Here is a 26714-nt window from a genome sequence, read left to right as displayed (position 1 = left end):
GCTGATGTTATACGAGAACCATTCGGGTTTCTTGTTAAAAAATAATACCCATGAGAAAAAATTTCGGCACACTCAGTGACGACCACACGCCCTCGCCTGGGGACGGGACCCTCATGGGAACCGACGCCGCAGCCATCCGCGGGTCAGGGGAGCACCCGCTCCTTGGCAGGACCTGGCGGGCTGACAGGCGGTCCCGGAGAGCTGACCACGTGCCTTCCTCTTCGGGGACCAGCCGTTTCCCTCAGGGCTGCCACACTGGCCCCTTGGTAGTCTGTTCTTTGTAAGGACCCGGGACACCTGCGTCTCCTGTCGCGGGGTCTCATGGGGTGGACTGCGGGCTGTAGCCCACCTCCTCTCTCTCTTTGGTGACTGTTGCTGCAAAGAGACCGTCTCCACGGCTTAAGCGATCGGAGGCCCCAGGCGCTGAGTACCTGGAGTGGGCCGCGCGTGGGAAGCCGTTTCCGATTTCTCCTTGAGGGGGCCTTGCATCGTGTTCCCCCATGGGCTTTTCTCAAAAGGGGGGGCGGCTTTATCTCTAACCAGCACACCCCTTTCCTGCCTCCAGTCCTACCTACCAGGATCGGGATGGGAAGTGAGCCGCCTCTCCCGACCAGACGCCCGCATCCTGGCAAAAAGGGCTTTTCCTCCCCCTGGTCTCCTCTGGCCTTTGTCAGGAAAGAAGAGCTGAAAACAATGAAGCGTCTCCCCTTCTCCGCACCAGCCCCCCTCTGCCCGCCCACCTGCAGCTGACTGCCTGCGCCATCGGCTCTCTCCGGTTTGACGTCTTTGTCCAACAGGAGGCAGACGTTCACCGAGCCTTGCGATAAGCCCGGCCATGTCGTTTAGTGATGTTATACTCCCTTTTAATCTTGGGAGAGCCAGTGATGTTTTATGTTTGGCCCGGCTGAGTCTTGGTTAATATTTAGCTCTGGTTTTAAGCATAGGCCAGATACATAAAACCTGACACGGTTTTCTAAAGTAGAGAACTGGATGAACCGCCATTGTTTGATCACTGCCGAGTTAAAGGAAGGGGCGGGCAGTCGTGGCGAGGGGCGGTGGGGCTGGGAGGTGTGAAAGCTTGTCCTTGAGCTGTTGTTCTCAGCCCTAATGGTCTGCCAACTCAGATAAGAGAGCTGCAAAAGCTTTTCGGCTTTAAGTAGAATACAGTCCCTCGTGCCTACTTTCTAGATGAGCTGCTGGAAAATAAAATTAGAGACTCTGCCTATGGGAATGTTCCCAGAAATTTACTTATTAGAGGCAAAACAACCACTTAGGTAAAGGTTTCCTCTGACAGAACATTAGGTAGGGAATTCAGTGTTTTTGCATCTGGCAAAAATGTGGATTAGACAAGTGATCGACGCGAAGTCAGCTGCTTAGCTGGCCAGCTGTCCTGACTCTTATGATGATACATGGCTCGGAAACCCTATTCAGATCTTCCCAACCATATGGGTGAACTCGATTTATGCTCCTGTCATCTTCTTCACAAGGCCGAGGTTCCCTTCTGCCTCCCACCATGACTTTACCGTCTTGATGGAACAGTCGCATTCGGAGCTGACGAAGCACAGCCGACAGCCATTTGCTTCCTGCCTCTCTCGATGACCAGACCGTGCACCTCCCCAGCCCGGCGCTCCCGTCTAGGGCGGCTGGGGCCGAGCGCTTCAGCAGGCCACAGTCGTATTCGGTCGTGGAGAAGAGGCTGAATTTGTGGAAGCAGACACACCCCCGTCCGCTGCCAGCTCTAAGTCCCCGTCTACCAGTTCACATTTTCTCCTCTGCAGTCCGTTCATGACAGACACACGAATCCACGCACAAATAAAAAGGGGCGCAATTATGGGATGAGACCGTAGACGTTGTCACACAGAAATCCGCGCGGTAAAATTCCCCTCCGACGTGAAGGAAAGGTCGGCGCAGGGCCGTCAGCAGCCGCAGCGGACAGAGAGTGACTCCTCCGCCTTCTCGCTTTTCTCCCTCTTTGTAAGAACAGGCAGAGGCAGGAGCTGCAGTGTCCTTCCCCCATCCCGCGTTCTCCTCCTCGTGTGTTCCTAGGCTGTCCCGAGCGATGGCATGAACCCCGCCGGAGCTGCGAGCCCGTGCCCCGTATCGCCGAGCCCTGTGTGTGTTGCCGAAACAAACGCACGCTGACAGCATCCCTCGCGGGCCTCAGTGCCGGGTTCTCTCGCGCGATGCCTTTCCGCGGCCTGCACTTCCGCTCCGTCGGCCCTTCGCTGCCCACGCCGGTGGACGGTGAGCGGTAACCCGCAGAGTCCCCGTGCTCGGCTGTCCTGCTATTCTGTTCCAGCGTCTGGCAGATTCATCTTCCTAATTAACTGCTGAGTGGAGGCCAAGATTAAATTTTGGAATTAAGAATATGTTAGCATTTAATTTCAAATGTCTATTCCCTCTTCTGGATTAAAAAGAAAACAACCGGAGAGGATGTCATGGGAAAGAGATATTTCGAGAAGTAGGGGATACCTCTTCAGGTAGTAGAAGCTGTGGAATTAGAGCCTCAGTCTTCAAGGCCCTGTCTTTTAGCCCTAGAACTTGCCTGCTGGTGAGTACTCACCACATCCTGGGGCTACGTTTCATTTTGAGACCTGGGACGGCCCTCTGGACCCTGGCTTCCTCGGAGACTGTCTCTCTGATCACAGGGCCAGGAGTGTCATAGAGTTACTCTGTCCGTTTTGAAATTGTTATTATTATTATTAGTATTAGTATTATTATTACCAATTCTCAGTCCCTCGGAATCGCTTCCCTAAGTAAAAATCGGCATTTATTCAGAGATCCTGTAACGTCTCATATTATAATAATGGTAAAGTGGGGTTCAGAGCATTTCATTCCAAGTCGTTGCTTGTTTTTATGAAGGTGGAGGGAGAGAGGAGTCACTCTCCGCCAGTTGCGGGCTAACTGAACTTGTAGCTGACTCTTCTTTAGCGATGGCGTGGGATTTTCCTGCACGCATGTTTGTGTGACGATGTCCCCTGTGGTCTCGCCTTATAATTGTACCTCTTTCTATTTTCACACGATTTATTTATCTATCATAAATCTTATCGAACACACTTTTCTGGGCCACGGTAAGTGCTTTTAGCAACGAGGCGGCATGGACGACGTAGACAGTTAGGACAAAGGCGGCGCGCTAACAGCGAGAGTCACAGATCGAGTGCTTTGTCCTTCTCACAAAGGGCCCGAGTGTAGGGAGCCAGAGGAGGCAAGTTCATTGTCAAACGGGGTAAAATCTGTATGCGCGACACCAAGAGGGAGGTTTTCACATGAATCCAGAGACGATGGCATCCCGACCCACTCCCGAGTGTAGCCTTCTCTGTGCCCCGGACACCGCGGTCAGTCAATGAAATGGGCGGCGTCTCATTTCTTATCGCTTGGACATGAGCCCGTCTGCAATTTCCAGCGCTTGAGGAACAGCTGAGTCTGTGGCCTTGGAAGTCAGACGCTTAATGGGTGTGTAGTGGGTGAGGAGGGTGGCACGGCCATGCCTGTGACAGGGTGCACGCACACCCGTATGCCCTGCGTTGCTCTGTGTTTAGTGGCTGGCGCGTGTGCTTATGTTCTGGGAATAACGTCTTCAGGTCTTTAGCGTGCATCGTGGTGTTCATAGTGCCCAGCGTCATATTGAGTCCTTAAAAAACCCCTTTTAGGAATTGCTGCATTACATTTCCATGGGGAAGCCACGTCTGGCATTAAAAAAAATAAAAATAATTTGCATGGCTTTTAATCAAGATGTAATTTTGCTTCATTCTTGTTCATTTATTTTCACGATGGGGAGAATAAAATTGTTTCCCTACAAGAATTATAGTCTGTTTTTTTTTTTTTTTTGCCTTTCGTGTTAGTGATTTCTAATCCTCCCTCATTTAACTTGGCTCCTTAAGAAAAATTAAAGCAATTTAAGAAGAAAAAATGCAATCTTATAACAAAGCCAGCCTTGTCCTGATAAATACAATGATTGATGACCATAACCATTTAAGTCTTTTTGGGTAAATGAATAATGCTTTGATTATATATAAGAAGAGGAAACACATGAATTTATGTTCTGGGTCCTCAAATACCTTTTCTCTTCCCCTTCTTACTTTGATGTGGCTTGTCTGAAATAAATGAAGCAAACGCCTAGCGGTGGAGGCTGTCTGGGGGAGGCTGGATGCTCGTACAATGGAAGGAGCACCCTTTAAGGAAAGGAATACAAAAAATATCTTCCTTTTATAATGTTTTATAGAAACATATGGCCACGTGAACATACTGCCCAAGCAAGCAAGACCCCTGAAGCTTAAACTTTTATTGGTTTCGTGGATAGTCCATTTCTGGGGGTACCGTATAGTAATTAACATCTACCTGCACTATGCACACTCGGATCTGAACACAGGAAATGTAGATAATGACTGTACAGGGGCTACCTAGGCATTTATAAGTATAAACGTAAGAACACAAGATGCATATGGGGTTTTAAACACACAGACAGACAGATACCATTTTCTATCTTTGTCAGACTTCAGCATCTCAAAGGGTCATACCCAGGCATGGTCGCCCCTTTTCCAGACTGTGAATTATCTGGCTGCATTTAAATGTTCACTGTAAAGGAGAGTAAATCAGTTCGATGCCTGTCATGCGCTCAGACAAGCCGACTCAGACGCTGTTCTCTGACTGGACCCATGCTGCACAGATTCGTATTCTAGAAGCCAGGTGTGATGGGCGGGAGAAGGAGAGCGGGTGGGGGTAGGGTGCACGCCGCCAGTGGGCGGAGCGTGTTCGATTCAATCGTCTGTTTTTCGGGCAGTTCAGATACTGGTCTGGAGGTCTCCATTGAGGAGGGTTCTCTGGGTCTCTGTGGTCTCGTTCAGTCGGGATTTGTCCTGCTTACTGTCGCTCCGTTCCCCGTCGTCCGTGCCGCTCACCTTGACCAAGCAGAGGACATTCTGGAAGCTCTTCTTGAAGTTGTCAGACAAGAAGGCATACAGGATGGGGTTGGCACAGCTGTTGGCATAGGTGAGGACCACCACGAAGTCAAACATGCCTTTCAGGGCCGGGGTGGGACTGATGGCCACGGAGACTGAGGAGACGTTGAATATGTAGAAGGGGAGCCAGCAGAAAATGAAGACAGCCACCACGATGGACACCATCCGGGTGACCTTCTTCTCGGACTTTTTCCTCTTGGAGGAACCCACTCGGATCCCAGAGGACTTCACCTTGATGATAATGAACAGGTAGCAAAGACAAATGATGGTGAGGGGTACCAGGAAGCCCAAGATGAAGGCGTAGATAATGAAGCCTGTGTACCATGCCCCAGATTCGCCTGGCCAGTTAATGGTGCAGCTGCTTCTCCCCCACTGGTTGCTCCGAAGCCCAGCGTATATCATGATAGGCAGGATGACCAGCAGAGAGAGTCCCCACACAGCCACGTTGATCATCTTGGCCGTCCGGGGTCTCCTCCACTTGGCCGACTTGATGGGGTGGACCACAGCCAGGTATCGGTCAATGCTCATGACTGTCAAGCAGAAAATGCTGGTGAACTGATTGATGCCATCCACAGTCATGACCACCCGGCAAATGGCCTTGCCGAAGGGCCAGTGGACCAGAGCCACCTGCATGGCCAAGAAGGGCAGACCCAGCATGAAGAGCTCGTCTGCTATGGCCAGGTTGAGGATGTAGATGTTGGTGATGGTCTTCATCTTGGCATAGCGGAGGATGACGTAAATGACAAGCGTGTTGCCACACAGCCCGATGATGCAGACCACGAAGTATATGAACGTGAGGACTGCGTTGCTGGTCAGGTCATAGTATGGCTCTGTCTGGTTTGAGCTGTTGGCTGCCGCCCCGGAGCCATTGAGGTCAAATGGAGAGGAAAGCAATGCTTGGCTCCCATTGAATAGGTCATACGCCACATCCATGGCTGCTTTGTAGTCTTAGGCTATGGATCTTATTCTCACCTTAATGGGTCCTGGAGGCAAAGGATCCACTGTGTCATCTGCAAGGAAAAGGGAAGATTGGCCATCAGTCAGAGGCTGCTTAAGCTCCCACCAGCTTTCCGTGTTTCTGGTTTACCCTCTCAGACATAATCTTCCGCTGAAAAGTGTATCTTTCTCCATCAACATAGAGCTACCAGCCCATTCTCATCAGTGTGCAGAATCTTTGAGTTGTTTTTCCAATAGTGGAGAAGGGTCTGGGTTAAGCTACCATAGTTTGTCTTGTCATCTTTGGTGACACACACGTGGGAGATGCACTAGCTGCAAAAAAAAAAAAAAAAAAAAAAGTGCTTTGATCCCTAAGAAGTTCACTGTCCAAACTGTAAAAAGGCAGAGCCGGGAGAAGCCCAGCCTCTGACCTCGGAGGCGTCTGGCACTAATGTTCTTGGCCTGACCTCATGAGGAAATCTATGCCGATCCGCTGACTTTGGAGCTTTTCCATTCTGAAAACTCAATACCCGGGTTTTAGCGGTAGAACAGACAGGGATTCCACTACGGAGCCCGTGTGACCTCGTGCCCTGCACCCCCAGTTGTGAAAACGGGGGTGCCATGTGGAAACGCCCTACGTTGTGCAGGGCTCAGAACCGGAGCTCAGTGTGTGTGACCCTACCCCTGCTTTTCCTCCACCATCTCGTTTCTCTCTGTTACCGAAATCTGCCTACGTAATGCACTCATGTAGTGCTACGTATTTTTAAAAACCTGGCTCGCTTTCATTTTTTTAAAACGTATGCATTAGTTTATTTTCGTTTCTCCAGGACCCTATGCTTGACCTCCTTAGTCCCTTGGAGCCCTGTCCTAAAGTCCCTCAGCACGATGCTGCTTCTCAAGGTGTGTCTTCTGCCACCCCAGAGACTCTGCCTGCGATCCTCTGACTCAGGACTAAAGCAAGAGCCAGGCTCATTCACGGGAGTGAACAGAAGGTTCCAGACACTGATGTAGCGCATTCACACTCACTGTCCCCTTGACCTTCCCAGCTACCCTGTGAGGTGGGGACACTTGTCTCCATTTTACAGATGAGGAAACCGAGGCTTGGGGAGTTCAAGCAGCTTGCTCCCATCCCCTGTACATAATTGGCAGCGCTGGGATTTGAACACGGGACACCCACAGCTTCTGCGCTCTTCACAGCATCACGTCGGCTGCTCAGTGGACTGGAAAACGAGCAGCTGATAATGGGGCTTTGCTTCGAAGCGGCTGACTCCTGTTTTCCCTCCTTGCTGAGAAACTAATGGTCACACTACTGGCTTGGCTTAAGATATAAAGCAGTAGCTTATCACATACTTAAATTATTTACCTACAGCCATTCAAAAACCATCACTGTGGACTTCTCTATTCTGGACACCAGGGATACAGGAGTGGACCAGACAGGGCTGGCGCCCGCTAGGACATGACAATTCAGCAGGGGAGACTGGCCAGGAAGCCGGCTCAGCTAGGGTACAAATTGCATCGAGGTGCGAACAAAGGACTTCAGAATGCCTTTCCCTCCTGGGGGATTCCCAGGAGGCTTCATAAGAGGAATGCTTGAGCCGGGTCTTGCCTATGTCAAGAGCGAAGCAAGGAGGTCATTCCAGGAGGAGGGAAGGTGGTAAAGGGGTGGTGTGTTCCGCACGCAGCGGGAATAAATCACTTAGCAGACACATGTCCCCTGAGTGAAGACTGGTGCCTGAGTGAAGACTGGAGATTGCTCCTTCGGGCTTGGAGACGCTCCTGATGACCGAAAGGGGACTCGGCCAGCCACGAGTTCTTGAGCACCCTTGGCCACCTTCGCCTCTGATTCATTTTGCACTGCCAGGAGCATTGCGGGTTCTTGCTGCGCTACTCACCCCACCACACAAATATCTGTGAAGTGGAGTCTGGGCTTCGTGGCTGACCTTTCTGCAAAGCACTTTGGGGGACCTGGGATTTAATATCTGCATTGGCTAAAAAGCATAAACTGGCAGCTATTAAAAAGCAGGAGCTATAAAGAAACCTTTTTTTTTTTTTTCATATCCCTAGATTAACTTGAGTTGTTTCCGCTGTCGTTTCTAACCGTCTCATCAATTACTTTAATTCTGCAGACCCAGAATCCTATTTAAGCCGCCTGCATTAGAGTGTGATTAGTCACTAGCATTTGCAGGGTCTCGGCTGTGTAATATGCAATGTCACAGTCCAATGTCTGGATTAGACCGAAGACCCCTGGGCCGCAGAAGCCCTGTCTGGTGCTTTTGGTATAGGGATGATGGTGGTGCAGGCGTGTGAGGGAGGGTTGAATGCTGACCACTAGCCTTAATTCTGCTTTTTTGGCTGGAATCTCAATACGTTGGAACTGCATGGGATCGTTTTTTTTTTTTTTTTTTTTTTTTTTTTTTTTCCCCAAAATAGGCTGGCAAGTAGCATTTCTCCACTTTGGAGAGAGGCAACAATGGGCGGGGTTCAGAGCTTGGTGAAGGTGGCGGGGTGGTCATCTGGAAAGCCAGTCTGGATCGGGAAGTCTTCTCCAAGGAAGACATGAATTTAATCACAGTGGGTCTTATTTCATCAACAATAAAGTCAGCCGCCTCAGGTCTCTGGGCGACTTCTGCTTCATTCAGCCTTCATCGAAGTTGGAGTTCGATGCTGGGCAGTCAATATTGTTGAATTGTGGTTAAATTGAATGCATAGGGAGTTTGGTTTTGTGCTTCTTAATTTTTCCAGCCTAAGAACTGTTAGGCAGTGGAAATGGCTGGCCGTTGGTTTCCTCTGACACCGGGTCCCAGCTCTGTTGGAGAGGAGGGTGAGAATGGGCTCACTATCCCCAGCCCTTCCCAGAGGGGCGGTGGTTACCAGCCTCAGAACTGAGCGTCAGGTTGGAGCCCAAGCATCGGGGGTGATGCTAAATCCTACTGCGCTTCCGTTTTCCCTTTCTCTCCAATATCGTTCTCCTATTCAGCCCCCACCCCCTGTTCTCTCAGGGTTTGCTAAACCCGAGTGGATCTGGGGTGGCTGAAGCGTGAGCCCTACGGGCAGGGAGAGACTGGTGCGGGCCTCTGCGGGCGCTAGAGCGCCTGGGAGGCGCTGGCCAAGGGCAGGGGAGAGGTGAGACTCGGGACCGCCCAGCTGGTTCCCAGCCCTGGCACGGGAAAACCTCCCTCCGGCCCTCTAACTCACTGACCCTCAGCCCCAAGGGTTTCCGAAGGAATCCCCTGCAATTTCCAGGAGGACGAGGGGGAGGTCGAAGACGGTCATGCCAGGACCCCCGTCTCTAAACACAAAGGAGGGGCGAGGCGTCGGAGGCTGCTGAGAGTGGGGGCAGCCGCTCCGGGACTTGACTGGCGGCTCCAGGACGCCAGGCGCTGCGCGGTCTCTCTCCGGACCTCGGCAAACTGTCCTCCCCGCCCGGGCGGCGGGGACTCGGACCCTCAGACCGTCCGGGCCGCGTCTCCCAGGCCGGGCGGGGAGGAGCGGAGAGAAGCCCCTCCCGTCTCCTGTCTCCGCTCCGCCGCCTGCCCCTCGGAGCCGGGCGCACGGGGCGCGCGCCCGCAGGGCCCCGGGCCGCGGCCCCTCGCCGGCCTCGCGCTCCTCGCGTCCGGCCCCTTTACAGGCGGCTGGGAGAGAAGTTGTCCCTGTCGCAGCTGCCACCTGGACGCTCGGCGGGGGGACGAGGACCGGACAAGGGCGCGCGCTATGCACACTGACCTGCGGCCGTGCGTCCGGACCCGTCGGTTCCAGCGCACGCGAGCGACAGTCCGCGACTCGCGCCGGGACACCCGCAGTCATTCGTTCCCGTCCAAATCACCCCCAAACGGCGCGAGGGCGGAGAACCGCGCGCTGGGACATCGCCGTGCGCCGCAGATGCAGCCAGGTGCCCAAGTGCGCGACTGGTTCTCGCTCTCTTACACACACACACTCACACTCACACACACGCACACACTCACCCCTCACCTTTGCTTTTCCGTGCAATCTGCTAGCTCAGCTCGTCGGCACCCAGCGGCTGCCCCCAGCGCAGCCGGGCGCCCGGCGCGCAGCCGCTTGGCGGGCGCGGGGCGAGGGGCGCCCGCTCCTGCCGCCCCCCGCTCGCTCCTTGCGCCGGCGAGAGCCCGCCGCGTCCGCAGACCCCGGGCGCCGAGCCGCGCGCGGAGGCGCCGGGTGCGCGCGGCTGGTGGCTGCGCCGCCCGGACTGGCCCGGTGGAGCGCGGGCCCTTCGGCACCTTTCCCCACGCCCCCCCTCGGTTACGTCATGGCAGCCTCGCTCCGCCCGCCGCGTCCTGTGGGAGGACGGGGGTGAGCGGGGTGGAGGCTGGCGCCGGTGGCCGCGGGCGAAGCTCACGGGCGTGTGGAGGGGGGACCCGCGCGCGGGGGAGCGAGGGGTCCAGCGACTTCAGTAAGCCGCCCCCAGGCTTGGGGCGGCACCCACGCCGCTTGCCTCCTGATTCACGGAATTGGTTCTTTTTCGCCCAGCGTATTCCAGGCAGCCGGAGTGGTGGCGGAGGGAGGGGTGATCCACAGTTGTTTTTTGGGGGGAACCTCTGGCATCTCAGTCAGACGAGTTTACAGAGCTGTCTACTGTGGGTCATCCCTGGGCGCGGGGCCAGGGGAAAGGCAAGGAGAAAATGCGTGGGGGGCACCCTGCTCCGGGTAGTCACCAACGTCCCTCAGCACACCGTGTGCGCCTGCACTTGGGTTCCAAAATTCAGTTCAAGGAGCAGACAGACAGAGGCTCAGCGCCGAGCAGCTCAGCCCAGCTGTCCGCAGCTTGGAGGCGCAGTGGCCCTTCCTTAAGCTGCCCGATGGCCCCTGTGGGCCCAAGCCAGCGCAGCCCCTCCCCCTTCCTGCCGTGCTGGGGGGGGGGGTGGGAGCGAAGGGGAGGGGAGCATGCAAGAGGTGGGGGCACGCCGCCTCAGGTCGCAGCTGCTTATTTTTTGAGTGATGATTCAGCCTGCGTTCCAGTAGTTTAATAAGTCATAATCAATTCTGCAACCTCTTCTCCCTTATCCTTCTCCACGTACACACACACACACACACACACACACACACACACACTATCCCCAGTACTATTTCACAGAATGGGACACACAAAGCAGACGCCAACTACAGTTTTCTCCCTGGGCTCAGCTGCCTTCGTCCATTCTAATATCTGATTTCCGGGTTCGCCAGTGGAAAGTTAAAGTCACAGGCCGTTCAGCAGGTAGAGTGAGCCGTAGAGATGGACGAGTGACCGGGGAATGGAACCATGGGCTAAGGTAGGGTAGCAATCAGCTAGCCGGGCCACACTGCCTCTCAGGGTACCCGCTGCATCTCGGGGCACCTCCTGTGAGGGTAGAAGTCAGGGGTTTCTGTTGGATCCGTCTCTGAAGTCATGATGGGGCTCGAATCTGCCATCCTGGAGTCTGGGGAGCTCCATGGACGCTGAGCCAGTGGGTGTGTCATGGCCCGGCCCGGCGGGGGGCCAGCTTCTCTTCAGAGGCAGGTGCGCAGGGTGGAGGGGCTGGCGCCGGAAGCTCCCCGGCAGGGGCATGCCCTGCCCCCTGTTAGCTGGAAGAGGGGAAGGCAGAGCGGAATTAGGTGCAAGAGGACCCCACTTGGTCAGGGACACGGCTGCCACATCACCCGCTCCCAGTGGCGTTAAAACCAATGATTCAACTGGTTTCCGGGAAAGAGGAGGCAAAGGAAGCTCCAGGAAGTGCCCGCCCCACCCTCGAATTCCTTCGTGTTATCCGTATGAGAAACGAACCACTGACTCTCAGTGTCCCTCACCCCCTGCGGTGACCCTGACGGGACAACGCATCATGTGTATATATTTAGTTTTACTATGACTGCTTCTGGAGGACCAGCTGACTACCTTTTTCAAGGCAGCTTGCATAATGAGTTGGCACCTTCTGCATGCTTGTTGGTTCCTAACCTCCGGAGCCCCCCAGGTGAGATTCAAAACTACTTCCTACCTCCCGCCATGCATGGAGGGCAGAGGGACTGAAGAGAGAGGCAGGCTCCTCCAGATTGGTCGGCGACGGTTCCAACACGCACGGGAACCTATGCAGGAGGCTTCTTTGGAGCACCGCGAGACAAGCAGATCTCCACGCCCTCCCGTCAGCATTTCAACGTTTATGTTACATGGAGGCCTTACCACGGGTCAGCCACGTCTACCGTCCAGGTGGCCTGAACTACACATCGCCCTCCCAAGGCTGCATCCTTGAAGTGGCTCCTACTGTGGGAACAGTGGGTGGAACATTCATTCCAAGGACGAGGGAGCTGGAGGAGGTCCCTGAGGAGACACGGCCATCAGGTGACCTGATGATCTGGTACAGTGAAGTCCCCCCGCCGCTTCACATGTGACGTCGTCCCTCTCGCTCTCCCCATAGGTCAAGGTGGATGACCCCATCTAGGCACGCCGGTCTCTACTGCAGGGCTGGGTGAAAGGGGTCTGAACCACGCTGGCCTCGGCGGCAGAGAATGTGTACCCTAGAACAATTGCTGATTTAGGCTTCCTCCTCCCACTCTGAATGTCTCAAAAGAATCGTTTCCCTTTGCTGCCACCGGTACTGAGCAGGTTCCAGGTCCCTGTCTGACTCCTAATGGCTATTCCTTTGACTTTCTCCTCCATCTGCTGAATGAAGCCACACTACACTGTCGCATCAGGGCTAGTACCTCTCCTTCCTGTCAGCTCGGTTAGTAACTAAGTAACCAAACCTTGAGCCAGAAAAATCGAGGGGTTGGGAAGCAGATAACCTCCGTAATGGCTTGTCCAATATCTTTAAAGCAATTAAATAATACCCTTCCCTCTTTCAGCGGTTATCAGAGAGACAATAGACAGCAGGAAATTAAGAACAGGAGCAGGACAAAGGGCCAGGCCGGTGCTCAGCCTGGAACACGGGGAGATGCTGCTCAGTTCACTCTTTCGGTGACAAGTTCATAGCCTAGGCGCACCGACATGAATACACAGCCCCGCGGAGGTCACGATGTCTCTTAGCGGCTTAATAAATTAGACGGGGGAAGTTGTCACCCTGCAGTGAGTTTAGTGGAAGTGAGCCTTGCAGCGCAGCCTCTAGGAGGGCAGGAGAGCCCTGGAGGAGGGTTGGACCCGGTCGGGAGTGGCGGGTACCGAGCCGAGCAGCCAACACGGTTTTTGTCGTCTCCACGGGAATGTTGGGGCTGTGGTTTGCCATTTCCACGGGCGTGGAAAGAGCAGTGTTCCTGGTGTGGAGAGCGTACAGATGTGCAGAGGAACAGCAGGTCCCAGAGTCACGGTCATATGACGTGGACTTCTTCTTCAGCTGTTCTGTCCCTTGTCACCCACGAATCATCTGCATTTTACCGAAATTGAGATTGCAGCTTCTCAGGTTCATGGCCCTGCCCCATCCTTATACAGGTGAGGAAACCAGGCTCAGAGAGGCCCAGCGACTTCCCCAAGGCTGCCCAGCTAGAGAGTCAGGAAAGCCAAGCACTGAGCCAGCTCTTCGGGACTGCAGACACGTGCCCTTTCTACAGGGACACTACCCCGCCCCCGTGGTGTGTGGAGGCTGGAGGACGTCACCAGCTCTTCCCAGCACCCGGCCCAGCCCTTCTCCTCCACCAGTACATTCTCCGTGATGACCAGAATGCTGCCGTGGCCCAAGTCCTCTTTTTCAGTCCCTCGGTAAGGGAGTTGCAAAACATGTGGCCATTCACCTGTGATTTTTTTCCCCCCCCCCAGACTGTGCTTCCTAGAGCACTGATTCTGCAAGATGCTCTGTAGAGGAAGAGGCGGCGTCTGGGGAACGCTGCGCGCCCTCTCCTTCCCTTGGATCCACCACACTCATCAGTAACGCTCACAGGTAACGTTTACCAAGCATCCATCATGCTCATGGGGGAGCAGAGCGTTTCGCCCATCCATCATCTCGTTTGATCCTCTCAACCTTTGAGGTGCGTACCATAATGATGACTAATATTGTTATTTTGAAAAGTCTTGCTGTGAAGAAACCTCTTTATCTTAAACCCAGTGTTTCCTCAATTGATTCAGCCATGGGAACCTCCCCCCCAAATAATTATTAACACTTACTGAGTGCTCACCATGTGCCAGGCACTGTCCAGGACACTTTATATGAGCTCACTTAATGCCACGGAAACTCTGCGGAGCATGGCACCATTACTACTGTCTCCATTTGTGAACGAAGCAACCGAGGCACAGAGAGGTTAAGTACCTGGCCCAAGGTCACACAGCTACTGAGTGACAGAGTTTAACTACTCTGCTCCCCCAGGTACCAAGCACAATTCACAAAGTAACCCGTATCGAGGAAGGGGCTTCTCCCTTTCCCTGACCACTCTCAGAGGCTGACTGAGGTGGAGAAGCCACCGTTTCTTCCACCCATGAATAGCCTTCATTGTTTTAAGTCTTTTGTCTTCAGTTTATCCCTCGGGGTGTCCGTTGATGAGTTCTGGATTACTTCCTAGTTCTCCGAGGCCCTGACAAGCATTAGGACTCCTAAGACCACCTTTCACTCCCCTTTCCAAACTGAGCTGGGTGACAAGTGTCTGGTGCTCTCCTGCTGTGTGGTCTGCCCCCCCCCAGCCCCCCAATGCTGAATTGCCTAATTAGCCTGCTCCTCAGGCAGGCCTTACCCTGGGAAAGGGACCTGCCGGTAGGGTTGGATTTATAGACTCACAAAAGTCAAACAGGTCTCAGAGAACACGGCTGCATTTCAGAAACACCTGGGGAGTTTTAACAACTAAAGATGCTTTGGTCCATCCTCACCTGTTCTGATGTAATGGACCTGGGATGGGTCCGGTCAAGTTTTTAAAGCTCCCCAGATGACTTCACTGTCAGCTAGAGCTGGGAATCACTGAGAGTTAAACCTTCTCATTTTAAAGGTGGGGGACTTTGGATCTGAGAGGTAAAAGGTCTGTCCCGGGTCTGACAACAAGCGACTCCATCTCTTTACTCCAGGGCCATTGTGGGGTCACGGTGCATCCCATAATTCCAGGAATCCTATTCAAGGCAGGTTAGAAGGAGCCCTGGGCAGGGTGTATGCAGAGTTCGGGGCTGGGTGCTTCTGTCCTGTGGCAGATGGAACCAGAGTGTTCCTCTCATAAGGAGAAGCTCTGTTGAGTAGCAAGCGCCCTGGTCTCATAGTGGAACATCAGGGTGAGATGGGGGCAGGACCTCGGTGTCCTTGGACAAGTGCCTCTTGTAGGAACGGGCATGTGAGAGGTGGGTGGCTGTTGCACAAACAGGCCAGAACCAGAAGACGGTCTGTCTCAGTGGTTTCGTTTGTATTTAGAGCAGGGAGCAGCAGAGCCAGGTTTCATCCTGGCCAGCGTTAGAGGATCACGGCGCCGGGCCGCCCTCCTCGATCCAGCACGTCCCCTCCCAGGGTCTGCGCGCCCATGTGTCACCAGCAGCTGGGGGGCCTTGGCGAGGAACCCTACTGCATCCTTTCTCCGTGGACAACTCCTTCTGGCTCTAGACATTTTTCTTGTCCTTTTCTTCCTGCTCTAGTGCTAAAAATGATCGTTCATCCTTAATGGGACACAGAATAGTCACATTTTAAGAAGGTTGGGGGAGGCACAGCCCGCAGGAGAGGGTCTCCACGTGGAGGGGCTGCTCTCCAACAGGCGGCTGATGGCAGAATGTGTAGCCGGCTCCCCTAGAGTCAGGAATTCCCGCTGCTGAAGGAAGCGCCTCTGTCCTCCAGGGACTCTGCCTGGAGTTGATCCCGTAACTGCCCTTGGTAGATTTGAATCCTGTTTCCACAGAGGCTGCAGTTCCCCTGCTGGCCTCAGGGTGGGGCGAGCGCACAGAACGCACCACCCTATCAGGCCCCTGCCCAGATTGGGCACATGGCCTTGCAGGATGGGGCCCAACGGCCCATCCCTCAGCCTTTGTTTTCCTCTCTTGCTTCCCTCCCCACCCTCCCGCCAGTCCAGGGCTGAGATGCAGCCCTGACATAATCGTACCGATCACAGTGCCCGGGATCTAGCCGTTTGCTGCAGACCCTGGAGTCTTCCGGAAGAGGTGGTCTCCCCATCTCTCCTTCTGTAGCAGGCTGTGTCCCCTCTGGCATCAGTGACGAGGGCAGTCTCCTTTCCCCAGGGCCCCTCTGTGAGATCGGGGTGGGCTTGCTGGGAGCGAGGCAGCCGCCTTGCCTGGGCTGAGATGAGGAGGTGCTGAGGGCAGCTGCACATTCTACATGGGGAGTTCTCACGGCCAAACGGACTTGGAGAAGGGCCTTGAAGAGCTGTCTCAGGGAGCTTGGTGCCCGTTCTTGGGCTGTGTGCTGAAGTCCAGGTGAGGTTGTCACTCCCTGAGTGGGGCAGACATTTCTGGAAGGCAAAGAGGACAGAGTCCCCTTCCTCTCTGTAAGAGGTGGCCACGTGGACACCTGTGAGCACTGACATGGCTTCAGAGCCAGGAGGAGCTGCCCTGTGTCCCGAGAGGCCCTGGCGATGGGACTTGGCCACTTTCCAAAGCGAGAGTTGAGTGGCGGCCTCTCTCTCCTCCCTTGCAAAGGAGCCAGCCCGTTGGCTTTGTTCGCAGGCTCAGCTGCCAGTCTCCAGGCTTCGCAGTGTCTGTCCACCCGCCCCAGAGCAGATGGCTGGACTGGGGACGGGGGACCCTAGGCTTCCACACCTGGCAAGTCATTCTTGCGTCCTTCCCTGTCCCTCTTCCTTCTCCTCCGCCCTCTCCCCCACACCCCTCTCCTTCGGCAGGCTGATCTCTCCTCTGACAGATTGTCCCTGTGGCTGCTGCCCCAAACTAATGTCCCTGTGCCACTTCAGATCACTTAATCTTTCTCCCTGGCGAGAGACTTTTATTTGGGGTTGTGAAGCTTGACAGTTTCCCGGGTTTTGCTTCTAGCCTGCAGGAACCCGGAACCATTTTGAATAATGGGATTCAGGGCATAGGAAGTGTTTTTGCTCCTGGGAGAGGTGGGCAAGCTCATTGCTGGGTCCTAACCTGACCAGACAGAGCAGGTGACAGGGGAGATGGGCCTTGGCATCACTGAGGGGCATTGCAGAAGGGCACACTTCAGGATTCTTTCGATAATAAGCTCATTTGAACAGAATTTTAAAAGTACTTTTGTTCATGCAACTTTTTTACACATACATGGCATATACAAGTTTTAAACTATTCTCTAGAATGTGGCTGGTTCTAAAAACCAGACTGATCCCTGAAAAATGATGATTTGGCACCATGAGTCTAGTCTAAACATTCCACTTTGAACTCCAAAGAGAATTTTCAAATAGTTCTAAAAATGATTTGGCGATGGCGATATTGAATGCGTATTGAGTCTGCCAAAACGAGCACTTTTTAGCCCTATTAGATATCTGTTAGACTACATGAAAATGGTCAAGACTCACTTGATATATAGTTCTGAGGTCAATGGCGCAAAGAAACAAACCAAAAAGGTAAAACAGGCAGCTGACAATGGACCCGCGCTTCTGAGGATTATGTTGTACGTGACCCTCCTACAGAAGTGCATGCCGCCTTCTCTCCATCCATCCATCCATCCATCCACCCATCCATCCATCCATCCATCCATCCATCCATCCATCCATCCATCCATCCCATAAATGAAAAGAGCGTATCAGAGAAAAGGGGAGAAAACTCGCTTTCTCAGTTCTGTGCTTGAACTTCTGACGGTGTCCTCACGGAGGGAGGGAACTCAGAAGCTCCTACCTCCTAAACCCTTAGCAGGTGCTCAAAAAACGTGTGGGGCAGTAATTCCATTTGATGGGCCTCCGTGAGCCTTTCGGAAATCAGATGATTTTTTTTTTCATGGACTCTTATATCCTGCACACAGGAGAGAGGCTATAAAGGGCTGTCATGTCTGAAACTGTCATTGTCCCTGTTTTTGGTACCTTGCCACGGAGCTGGCGCTCCATCAAAAACCAGCTAGGGGCACATGGCTTACCAAGCACTTAATGCATTTCTGTGGTGGGGTGGGAGGGCCGCACTGGAGCCCCGAGTGGACAGAGGCTGCCTAGTGGGCTTGGGGTGCTCATCCTGGTTAATTTCTTCTAACATGATATCATCCTCTGTAATTTGAGATCCAGATAGTAATACATGCTGATCTTCAGTACGAGCTCATGGAAGGATTTGTTTGGACAGTAAACTCTTTTTATTTTTATATAAAAAAAATATATGTGTAGAATCAAAAAGTCAAATAGTAGGATTAAGCTTCTGATGAAGAACAGCAGACTCCATCCGGATCCATCGTTCTCCATTTCTGATACATTCCCGAAGGGCAAACACTTTGAATTCTTTTTGCTGTTTCTTCTACTTATTTAACCTCTCACGTTCACAAATGACACACTTGCACCTCAATTTCTCGATATTTCTGTCTCAGATTCTTTTGACTTCCCACTATATATATATAAAAAAAAAAACCAACTCACCAGCTGTGCAATGAATTTCCCTATCCCCTTCCCTCTCAATATAGTAAACATCCTTTTTGTCAAATCACCGGCCAGTGTTTGCATTATTACAACTATGTCAATATTCCTTAAAGCTGAGCCAAGCACTTTTCTCAGCTGGCCTCTTTCTTGTAGAGGCTTTTGTTTTCCCCGGAGTTAATGATTGCCTCTTTTAAAAAAAAAACTTGTTTGCTTTTCTATGTAACTATCCATAATTTATCCCCCAAATCAGACAGAGCCGAAAATCTTCTCTAAGTGTATTTGACTTGGAGGCATCCTTCCTAGATCCCTTTGTCCTTCGGCCTGGTTAGGACCTATTGTCCTCTAAGTCAGCCATCAGCGCGTAGTGGCTCTCACCTGAGGACTCATCTCCTGACACTTCAGAGATGTCTTTACAGGTGGTCTGCACTTAGGTTTTTGTTTGGTTGTATTTTGTTTGCGTATCCATGTGACTGTTTTTAGTTTTAGTTTATTTGACGGCTTTTACCCGGCCAAGTGTTTGTGCCTTGGTTGGCTTTGGACTTGATTATCGATTTGGTTTGTGAAGTGTTCACTGAGCTCGGATCAGTTCCCAGCGGGGTCCCTCCCCACAGGATGACTTGCTGCCTACTCCTGTGGCTCACATTCATTAATCTGGTAGTGGTAGGATGGTGGCCACTGAAGGGCCCGGCCCAAAGCGGCACTGCTATGACACCTACCTGCCTGTCCTTTCACTCCGGGACGGCTTAGCCTCCGATGAGCACAGCCCTTTGCTGGGAGCTGGGACTAGAAGTAACAAAGAGGAGAGGCTCGCTTGGATGTGCAGAAATGCGACTTCTTTCTGGTTGGGGTACTACACACGGCAGGTGGTTGTCAGCTGGTCTTCAGGGTCACATGATGGGACCGACTGCCTCCTACTTCTTGAGACTCTTTCTTCTTTGAACCTTCCTTCCAGCTGCCTTCTCTTGTCCTCTTTCCCCTGCCTCTTCCTTTTCCTTGTCCATCCATCCATCCATTCACTCAGCCAAATCTGTTGCACACCCCCATGTGCCAGGTCGTGTCTGAATAAGATACAGACACATTCGTCACGCTATATGCGCAGAGGCTATACTAGGGCCTCACACCCCGCTGGTGATGGAGGAGTTAGGGGAGGATGTCAAGAGCACGGTCCCCTGGGCTGAGGCTTGAAGGAGGAGTAGGAGATTTTAGAGCAGAGAAGGAACTGAAAAGTGCTCTGGGCAGAGGGAGCAACAAACGCAAAGACTCATAGGCTAAGAAGAGCCTGTGACAGGCAGAAAGTCACTATGATGGGGCCGCAGAGTAAAGTGGGGATAAATGGCCGGAGCCAAGACGGTACAGGCAGATGGGCCTGCTCTGTACATCATGCCGAAGAGTTTGAATTTTATGCTGGAGCGAAGAGGAAGTGAGGAATTAATCGGGAGTGTGATGTGAACCGTTTCTCATTTCATGGGGACAACTGGCCTGAGTACGGGAAAGCAGATCAAAGTGGTAACAGGCTTCCAGGTAACTCAGGACAGAGCCTGGAGCCTCCAACTGCAGCAGAGGGTGTGAAACGAGGGCCACAGTTTTGAGAGCTGTGTGGGAAGACTCTGGGGACCTGGCGGCTTATTGGATGTAGGGGTGGTGGGGGCGGGGCGTGGCGGTGCAGAGGGAAGACGAGGATCCCCAGATTTCCGGCTCCGGCAACGGGGCGGATGGTGGTACCGTTTACCATGTGAGGCCTAGGAGACGAGAGCACGTTGTGGGCAGGAGAGAGTGCGTTCCGTCTCGGCGTGCGGAGTTCGGGATGCTGTGGGGCAGCTACGGGAAGTGCCTAGCAGATGGTTTGGTCTATGAGTCTAGATGTCTTGGAAGAAAAAAAAAACTGAGCTAGACATTTAAATTTGGATGTTAGTAGCTACAGGGGATAGTTGGAAGTGAGGGGGTAAATGGGGTCACCCAGAGAGAGTACGCGGGCGAGAAGAGGAGACAGTGGGGTCCTCGAAGAGGCAGAGGGAGAGAGCGAGAGCTAGAGATAGAGCTAGAGGTAGAGAGATAGAAAGATGAGAGAGAGAGAGAGACAGAGACAGAGGCAGAGAGACGCAGAGAGAGAGAAGCAGGCAGGGAGCCCGATCATCGTCTTAGCCCGCAAGAGGAGAGTCCCGCAGGGCGGGGGTTAGGGACGAGGCGAGCCGAAAGGTGAGCGGCGGGTTTCGCATCCAGGAAGTCGCGGGAGCCCTGGGAGGCGGTGTGGGCAGAAGGCAGATGGCAGCGGGCTGGGCGGGGAGGAGGGCAGGATGGCGAGGCGGCGGGGATGGCAGGCGTAGTCGCTTCTTTCGGCGGCTCAGTCGAGAAGAGGAGGAAGACGGCACTGGTTAGAGGGAAGCATATGGCTTTCTCAATGGTGGTAAATGTCGTATCTACGTAACGGGAAGAGAGGTTTTTTAAACGGTGGTAAATGTCATATGTAACAGGAGAGAGGAGGACACAGAGGGAGACCGAGGGGAGGGGAGGGACGACGGGCGCGGGTCGCGCAGGGGGCCGGTCTCGCCGTGCGTTTGGAGCAGCGCGCGCTCGTGGAAGTGACTGCCGGCGTCAGCAGGTGTGTGGGTGGGGCGTGGGGTGCGTATGCCAGAAGCAGGAAGGATCTGAGAGACTGGTTTTTTTTTTTTGGTCCCGGAGTCATCCATATAACAAACGTTTTTTGAGTCTTTACGCATTTCCACACACCATATTTCTTGCTGGGGGTAAAGGAGATGAAAGTCACACGCCAGCCTTCCGTGAGTTCGCTTACTTGAGGGGAGACAGACATTGACAGACAAGCATGTGAAATGTCGCGGGAATCCCGCCTCTGCCTGGGTGGGTGGGGCCAGGAAGCCCTCACCAGGCAACCCTCGCGCCCATCCTGGAGGGCGGTCCAAAGGGACCAGAAGCAACTTTTTAGGTGGACGAGCAGGGAATTACACGCTTGGCCGTGCAGTTTAACCACGACTATTTATCAAGCACCTTTCCATACGAGGCACTGTGCTGGGCCCGCTGGGTGTAGAGACGGGTGAGAGGCCACCTCTGCTAGGCAGGATGCGACATCTGGTGGGGACATGCAGATGGTTTCAGTGTAAGGTGTCACGGGCCCCCACAGTAGAGCAGGTGCCCCCTTGGGGCAGAGAATGTAGTTTGGTGTGGAAGGAAATTAGAGTATGGGAGAGGACAGGGCTGGCCAGGCCCAGGTCAAGGTGTCAGGGGTCTTAGGTCCTGCCGTGCAGGGAGTTGGCTCTCTGGAGTGCCTGCAGATTGGGCGTCAGAGTGCTGTTTTTACATATGGTCCGTTTGTTGTCTGTTTGCATATTTAGTTTCTCACGAGTTCAGGTGAGGTCCTAATCCCCGTGACTGGCGTCTTTACGAGATGAGAGACAGAGATGCAGACATGGAGGGAGAAGGCCATGTGATGATGGAGGCAGAGACCGGAGTGGTGCGTCCACCAGCCAAGGGACGCCAAGGGTTGCCGGCAACACCGGAAGCTGGGGAAGGCAAGGGAAGAGCCTTCCCTCCAGCCTTCGGAGGGAGTGTGTTCCTGCTGGCACGTGCTTTCAGACTTCCGGCCTCCAGAGTCACGAAAGGATACATTTCTTTGGCTTTAAGCCGCCAGTTTGTATCCTTTGCTATGGCACCCCTAGGAAGCTTAATGTAGACGTGCCGTTGGGTGTAGAGACAAATGAGAGGGCCACTCGCTTCACATTTACCGGGGGGCTTCCTGAGAATGTCGAGTCCAGGTCGTTTGCACCTGCCTGTGGAACAGGAACGTGTAGGGGAGGGGCTGGACCACCTGGGTGGTAGCAAGACACCCAAGTGATTCTTATGCTCATGAAAATTCTAGAACTATTTGTGTTCACGGGGCGTCCGGGAAGGATTTGAGGTGGGGAATAACGCCACCAGACCAGGATCGGTCTGTGGGACCATCAATCCGTTTCTTCAACAATTATTCCACCAAGAATCCAAAAGGAAGTCAGAGTGGGAAATCTGTAGGTTAAAAACGTCCAAGAGGACGTATCAACCAATCTAGTGGTTAGTCAGTGCCAGAGCCAAGTCTGTCTGTCCCCAAGACTTCTGAGCACCGCACACACTCCAGTTCTCAGAGAGAAGCCTTCCTGCCCCATCCCCGTGCCCCCATGACAGAAACGCACCCCTCTTTTGCATGAGGAGCAAGGTTTGCTCACGGCTCCTTCGCAATGGGCTGTTTCTTTCATCTTTTGTCTCTCCACTGGTCCTCAAACACGCCCACACTCCACACTTCCTAGTGTAGTGGATGAGGGGGCGCCCAAGGGATCTGCATTTAAACAGTCTCCCCAGGTGGCTTCTCTGGGGTCAGCCAGTTCCTGGCGTGCGGCTGGCGGTGAGCACGTGGGTAGGCGAGCCGTGACTGCGGCAGCTCCTAGTCATGGCTGGAGCCACGTCTTCATCCCAGCCTGTTTCTTTCTTTCATATTCTCGTCACCTTCTTAGTCTGTTCGGGCTGCCGTAAGAAAATACCGAAGACCGGGGGCGCTTAAACAACAGACGTTTATTTACTCACAGTTCTGGAGGCTGGAAGTTCAAGATCGAGGTGCTGGCATACGTAGTGTCTGGTGAGGAAGCGCCTCCCCAGCGTGCAGATGGCCGCCGCCTTCTTGCTGTGCCCTCACGTGGAGGAGAGAGATCATCTTTCTTGTGCCTTTTTTTTTTTTTAAATAAGGGCACTGATCTCATTTATGAGGGCTCCACCCTCACGACCTAACTACCTCCCTCCCAAAAGCCACACCTCTAAACGCCATCATAGTGGGGATTAGGGCTTCAACATGGATTTCGGGGAGACACAAACGTTAGGTCCATAGTACTAGCCAGGAGGGAGTCGAAGGTTTGGGCCATTTTTTTTTGGTGGGGGGTAGAGGTGGCGGGAAAAACCAGTGCTGTGCCTTGTCCCTCACGTCCACTTCTGAGAGACATCTCGGTTGCCCTCCTGCGTCCCAGCCCACATCCCGCCCCCAGACCTGCTTTCCTGGCGAGCATGCTCATAGGAGCACATCTCTCCTTAAACAAAACAAATGATTATATTTTAATTACAAAAGGATTGCATGCTCCGTAAAGATCACTTGGAAAGCACAGAAAAGCACAGATTAAAACAACAACAACAACAATAACAACACAAAAACTGGGTGATCCTCACCTCCGTACCCGGACCCAGCTGCTGTAAAGTCGCCACGCGCGGCCTCCTGGTCTTTCTCACGCATGGAGAAGCCGCGTATAAAGACACACTCGTTCTCCTGGTGCATCCGGCAGCCTGGTTTCCTCAGCTCCTGCCATCTCCTAGTGCCCCACTGGCCTCGCGGGGTCCAGACCGGGCTGTGCAGTCCGCCAGCTGCCGGCTCCCGGGCTCGCGGTCTCCACCCACAGCGGTCACTGGGTCACTGTCTTCGGGGGTCGCACAGCAAGCCGATAATGCCATTTAATACTCCATCTTCCTTTCTCCTGCCCGAAGACGGGGTGTGTGTGTGTGTGCGTGTGTGTGTGTGTGTGTGTGTGTCTGACACCTTCTATGTTAACATCGTAGTACTTGGGAGTGAGAAAGGTCAAAGACCTAGATTCCCGCTGCTGATTGAAAATTAAACGGCTCTGCAGGGTTCTCTCCCTTTGTTCCCCTGTCCCTAGCAGAGATCGGAGTCTGCAGACAGGCTCGGTCCAATCGCTTGTTAAACACACGAAGGCTGGCACCCACTCCCTGCAGTCCCCCCGTGTCACGTTGCCACATGGCACTCCATCACAGTGACCGGGGGGAGTCAGGGATTTATTTGGGGGTAATAAACACGAGCTGCTTTGGAACCGGGCACGAATCCTGTTTCCATGCAAATGTTGCTTGTACTAAAAAAAAAAAAAAAAAAAACCAAAAAACCTGCCAGGACTGAATCCCCGGGGGCTGCTCCTCCTGGGAGAGCGCCCTCTCTGACCCAGCGTTCTTCACAGTGATCCCAGGGGTGATCGAAGCGGCCATCGAGAAGGTTCGCCTCTGAAGGGTTTGGGTGTGTGGTCGTTTCCGTCGAATTAAGAAGTGACGGAGAGGCGGGCGCTGGGCAGGGTGGTTTAGAGCGCATAAAATGTGAGGCAAAATGCCAGCCCCTTTGCTTGCTCAGAATCGTGGGCCACGCCATAGTTCAAAGTCGTGTTTAAAGCCCCACGTTTGATAGTCCTACGAGAGCCGGCAGAGTGGGTGCTTGGCAGAGTCTCACCTCTGGAGAGCACAGAGATTGGGTGTAGGCAGACGGGGTGCCGACCTCCGCGCTGTGCCCACTCTGCCCCTCGCCCAGCGACGTTCCTTTGCGTGCAGGATTCCAGCCAATCCGCTAAACGACACAGGGAGTGGCCTTCCTGGGGGACCCGAACTCCCACCCCCACCCAGAGAAGTGGGTGACTTCTGTACTTCTCATGGCTAATTAATGCAGAATTGGACCCGTTTCACTCAGAAACCTGAGTTCTTTTCCCGTGCTCCGTGTCTGACCGCGTTCTATCCTCACTGAAGGAAAGAGTCGAGATTCTTCCAGAAGTCCAGAGAGAATGCTATCATCTAATGATAGGCCCCCAAACAGGACTGGATCCGGGAGGCAGAGCTGAGAGAGGACATGCCCCGCCCCCCAGGGGGAGGGGCTCCGGGAGTCAGAGGTGCTTCTGGAGGGAGGGCAGGGCCGGCAGAGGGTGTGGCGGTAAACAGATGGTCCAGGCGTCGTTTCAGCTTCATCTTCCTGACTAGCTGTCGGGAGGACAATGTGCCCTGAGCCGGAAAGGAGCCAAAGGAAGGAGGGGAGAGAAATCGGGCATCCAGAACTTCTGTCTGTTCTCATTCTTCTCCCGCCCCCGCCGCCAGAGGCTGGTGGTCTTCACGGGGTGCAGACAGCAATCTAGAGCCTTCTCAGTCAACCAGGTGTACGTGTTGGCTTGGCGGGCTCTAGGGTTTGCATCTCCAGGCGGTGGTTTGTTTGCCTCACCCCCGCCGGCACCCACGGGTCGTCCATCCCCTGTGGTCCATCTGTGCGGGGCTGCTGTTTGCATATGCTAGTGCTGGGCAGGTAACCTGCTGACAGGTGACCACGGGACCGAAAGGGGCAGCTGCCTGACAGCGGCATTGCCAGGCAACGCGGGACGACTTTCCCACAGGTCCACCTTCACGGTTAAGCTCCTCGCAGATCTCGGTCTCTGCCCAGCGCGCTCTGCCCAGTGAGACTCTGTGACGACATGAACGGATCACGGCAAAGGCCCTTGGGCTGAGAGGACGATCATCTCCTCCAAACGGTGTGTTTGTGGCGCATGCGGCACACTTTTGATCATTTTGGTGGACCGCGGAGGTGATTTCACAATATTCCACAAACTCGGTTCAAAAAAAGATTTTTGTCTTCTAGAGTTTTTTTTTTTTGGATGATTTCCTCCCTATTTAAAAATTTCTGATTACAAAAATGGTTTTTTCAAGTAATTCCCGCTTCGTGCTGTTGGCAGTCATTACATTTGGAGACCACTTTGGCTTGACGAGGCCGGATGAGAGGTGCCATTGTTTGTAAAAATAACTAGATCCAGGCTTGGACAGTGATCGGAAATAACAGCCAGTGTTTCAGGAGCTCTGCCCAGGCCTTGAGAGACCTCGTTTCGTTTAACCCACATAACGACCCTGTGAGGGAAGGGGCATCAGCATCCTCTTTGTGTACATGGGAAAATGGAGGATGGAGAGGCCATGGAACTTGGCCACGACTGTGGGGGTTTAGCTCAGTCAGTTTAAACCTAGAGTTAGTGCTTGAAGTTGCTGTCCTCAAGCTAACTCTGCTTATCACTGGGCGGTGAGATAGTGGGAATTTTTATATTCATCATCCTGTGTTTTCTTACTTTTAATATACAACACTTTTGCAGTAGGGAAAAGAATCCCGAACTACATAAAACTAGAGAAAAAATAAGATGAGTCCGAACCTCTTTGGAATGCAGAGAGTTGAAAAAATTTCCAATGCGCTTTCATCTAATTATTCCTGCCTCACTGTTTTTGGCAGGACTTTGGCAATTCTGAAAATTTGCAAAGTCGTTAGAATCACCAAGTATGTATTTATGTCTTATGTTGGTATATATGTTACTTTGCAATCTCCACAGGTTCATTGCGATGAATCGGTGGAGATTTTAGGCTGTTTCTAACTTAACGCAGAGCTGGAAATAATTGATTGGAAATAAATTAGAAGAACCACAAAGTAGAAAAAAAATGGAATTGCAGATGAAATAAAGTGTTATAAAACCACTTTAGGATGTTCCAGAATTATTAATACTTGAGGAAACATTGGGACAACAGTTTGGATCAGATTGCCCTCCTGAGAAAATTATATTCAACTAAACTGTGTTGTATTAGATACTCATGTTTGTGGTTGGATACTCT

General features: G+C 53.2%; 2 protein-coding genes across 4 annotated transcripts in view; one reads left to right on the top strand and one right to left on the bottom strand.

Moving 5' to 3' along the window:
• Window positions 1–26714, top strand: part of SLC39A11 (solute carrier family 39 member 11) — a 299781-nt gene that overhangs the window by 14383 nt on the left and 258684 nt on the right. The window contains exon 2 of one of the 3 annotated variants that reach the window (XM_036223070.1): window positions 13609–13729. The exons of 1 other annotated variant lie outside the window; for it this stretch is intronic. The gene's annotated coding sequence lies outside the window, so the exon portion shown is untranslated. Of the gene's footprint in view, window positions 1–13608; window positions 13818–26714 lie in introns of all 3 variants that reach the window. One more of the 3 variants, XM_016143617.2, reaches the window with a different exon arrangement.
• On the bottom strand, window positions 4504–9995 carry SSTR2 (somatostatin receptor 2). Its single transcript, XM_016143622.2, has 2 exons — window positions 9864–9995; window positions 4504–5968 (listed from the first exon to the last, which is right to left on the bottom strand). The coding sequence occupies exon 2, from the start codon at window positions 5889–5891 to the stop codon at window positions 4782–4784; it is 1110 nt and encodes a 369-aa protein (XP_015999108.1). The 5' UTR covers window positions 5892–5968; window positions 9864–9995; the 3' UTR covers window positions 4504–4781.

This window comes from Rousettus aegyptiacus, unplaced genomic scaffold (genome assembly GCF_014176215.1).
Source record: "Rousettus aegyptiacus isolate mRouAeg1 unplaced genomic scaffold, mRouAeg1.p scaffold_m13_p_6, whole genome shotgun sequence".
NCBI lineage: Eukaryota > Metazoa > Chordata > Mammalia > Chiroptera > Pteropodidae > Rousettus > Rousettus aegyptiacus.
Note: the sequence above shows the minus strand (reverse complement) of the source record. Positions and strands in the feature narration are given on the sequence as shown.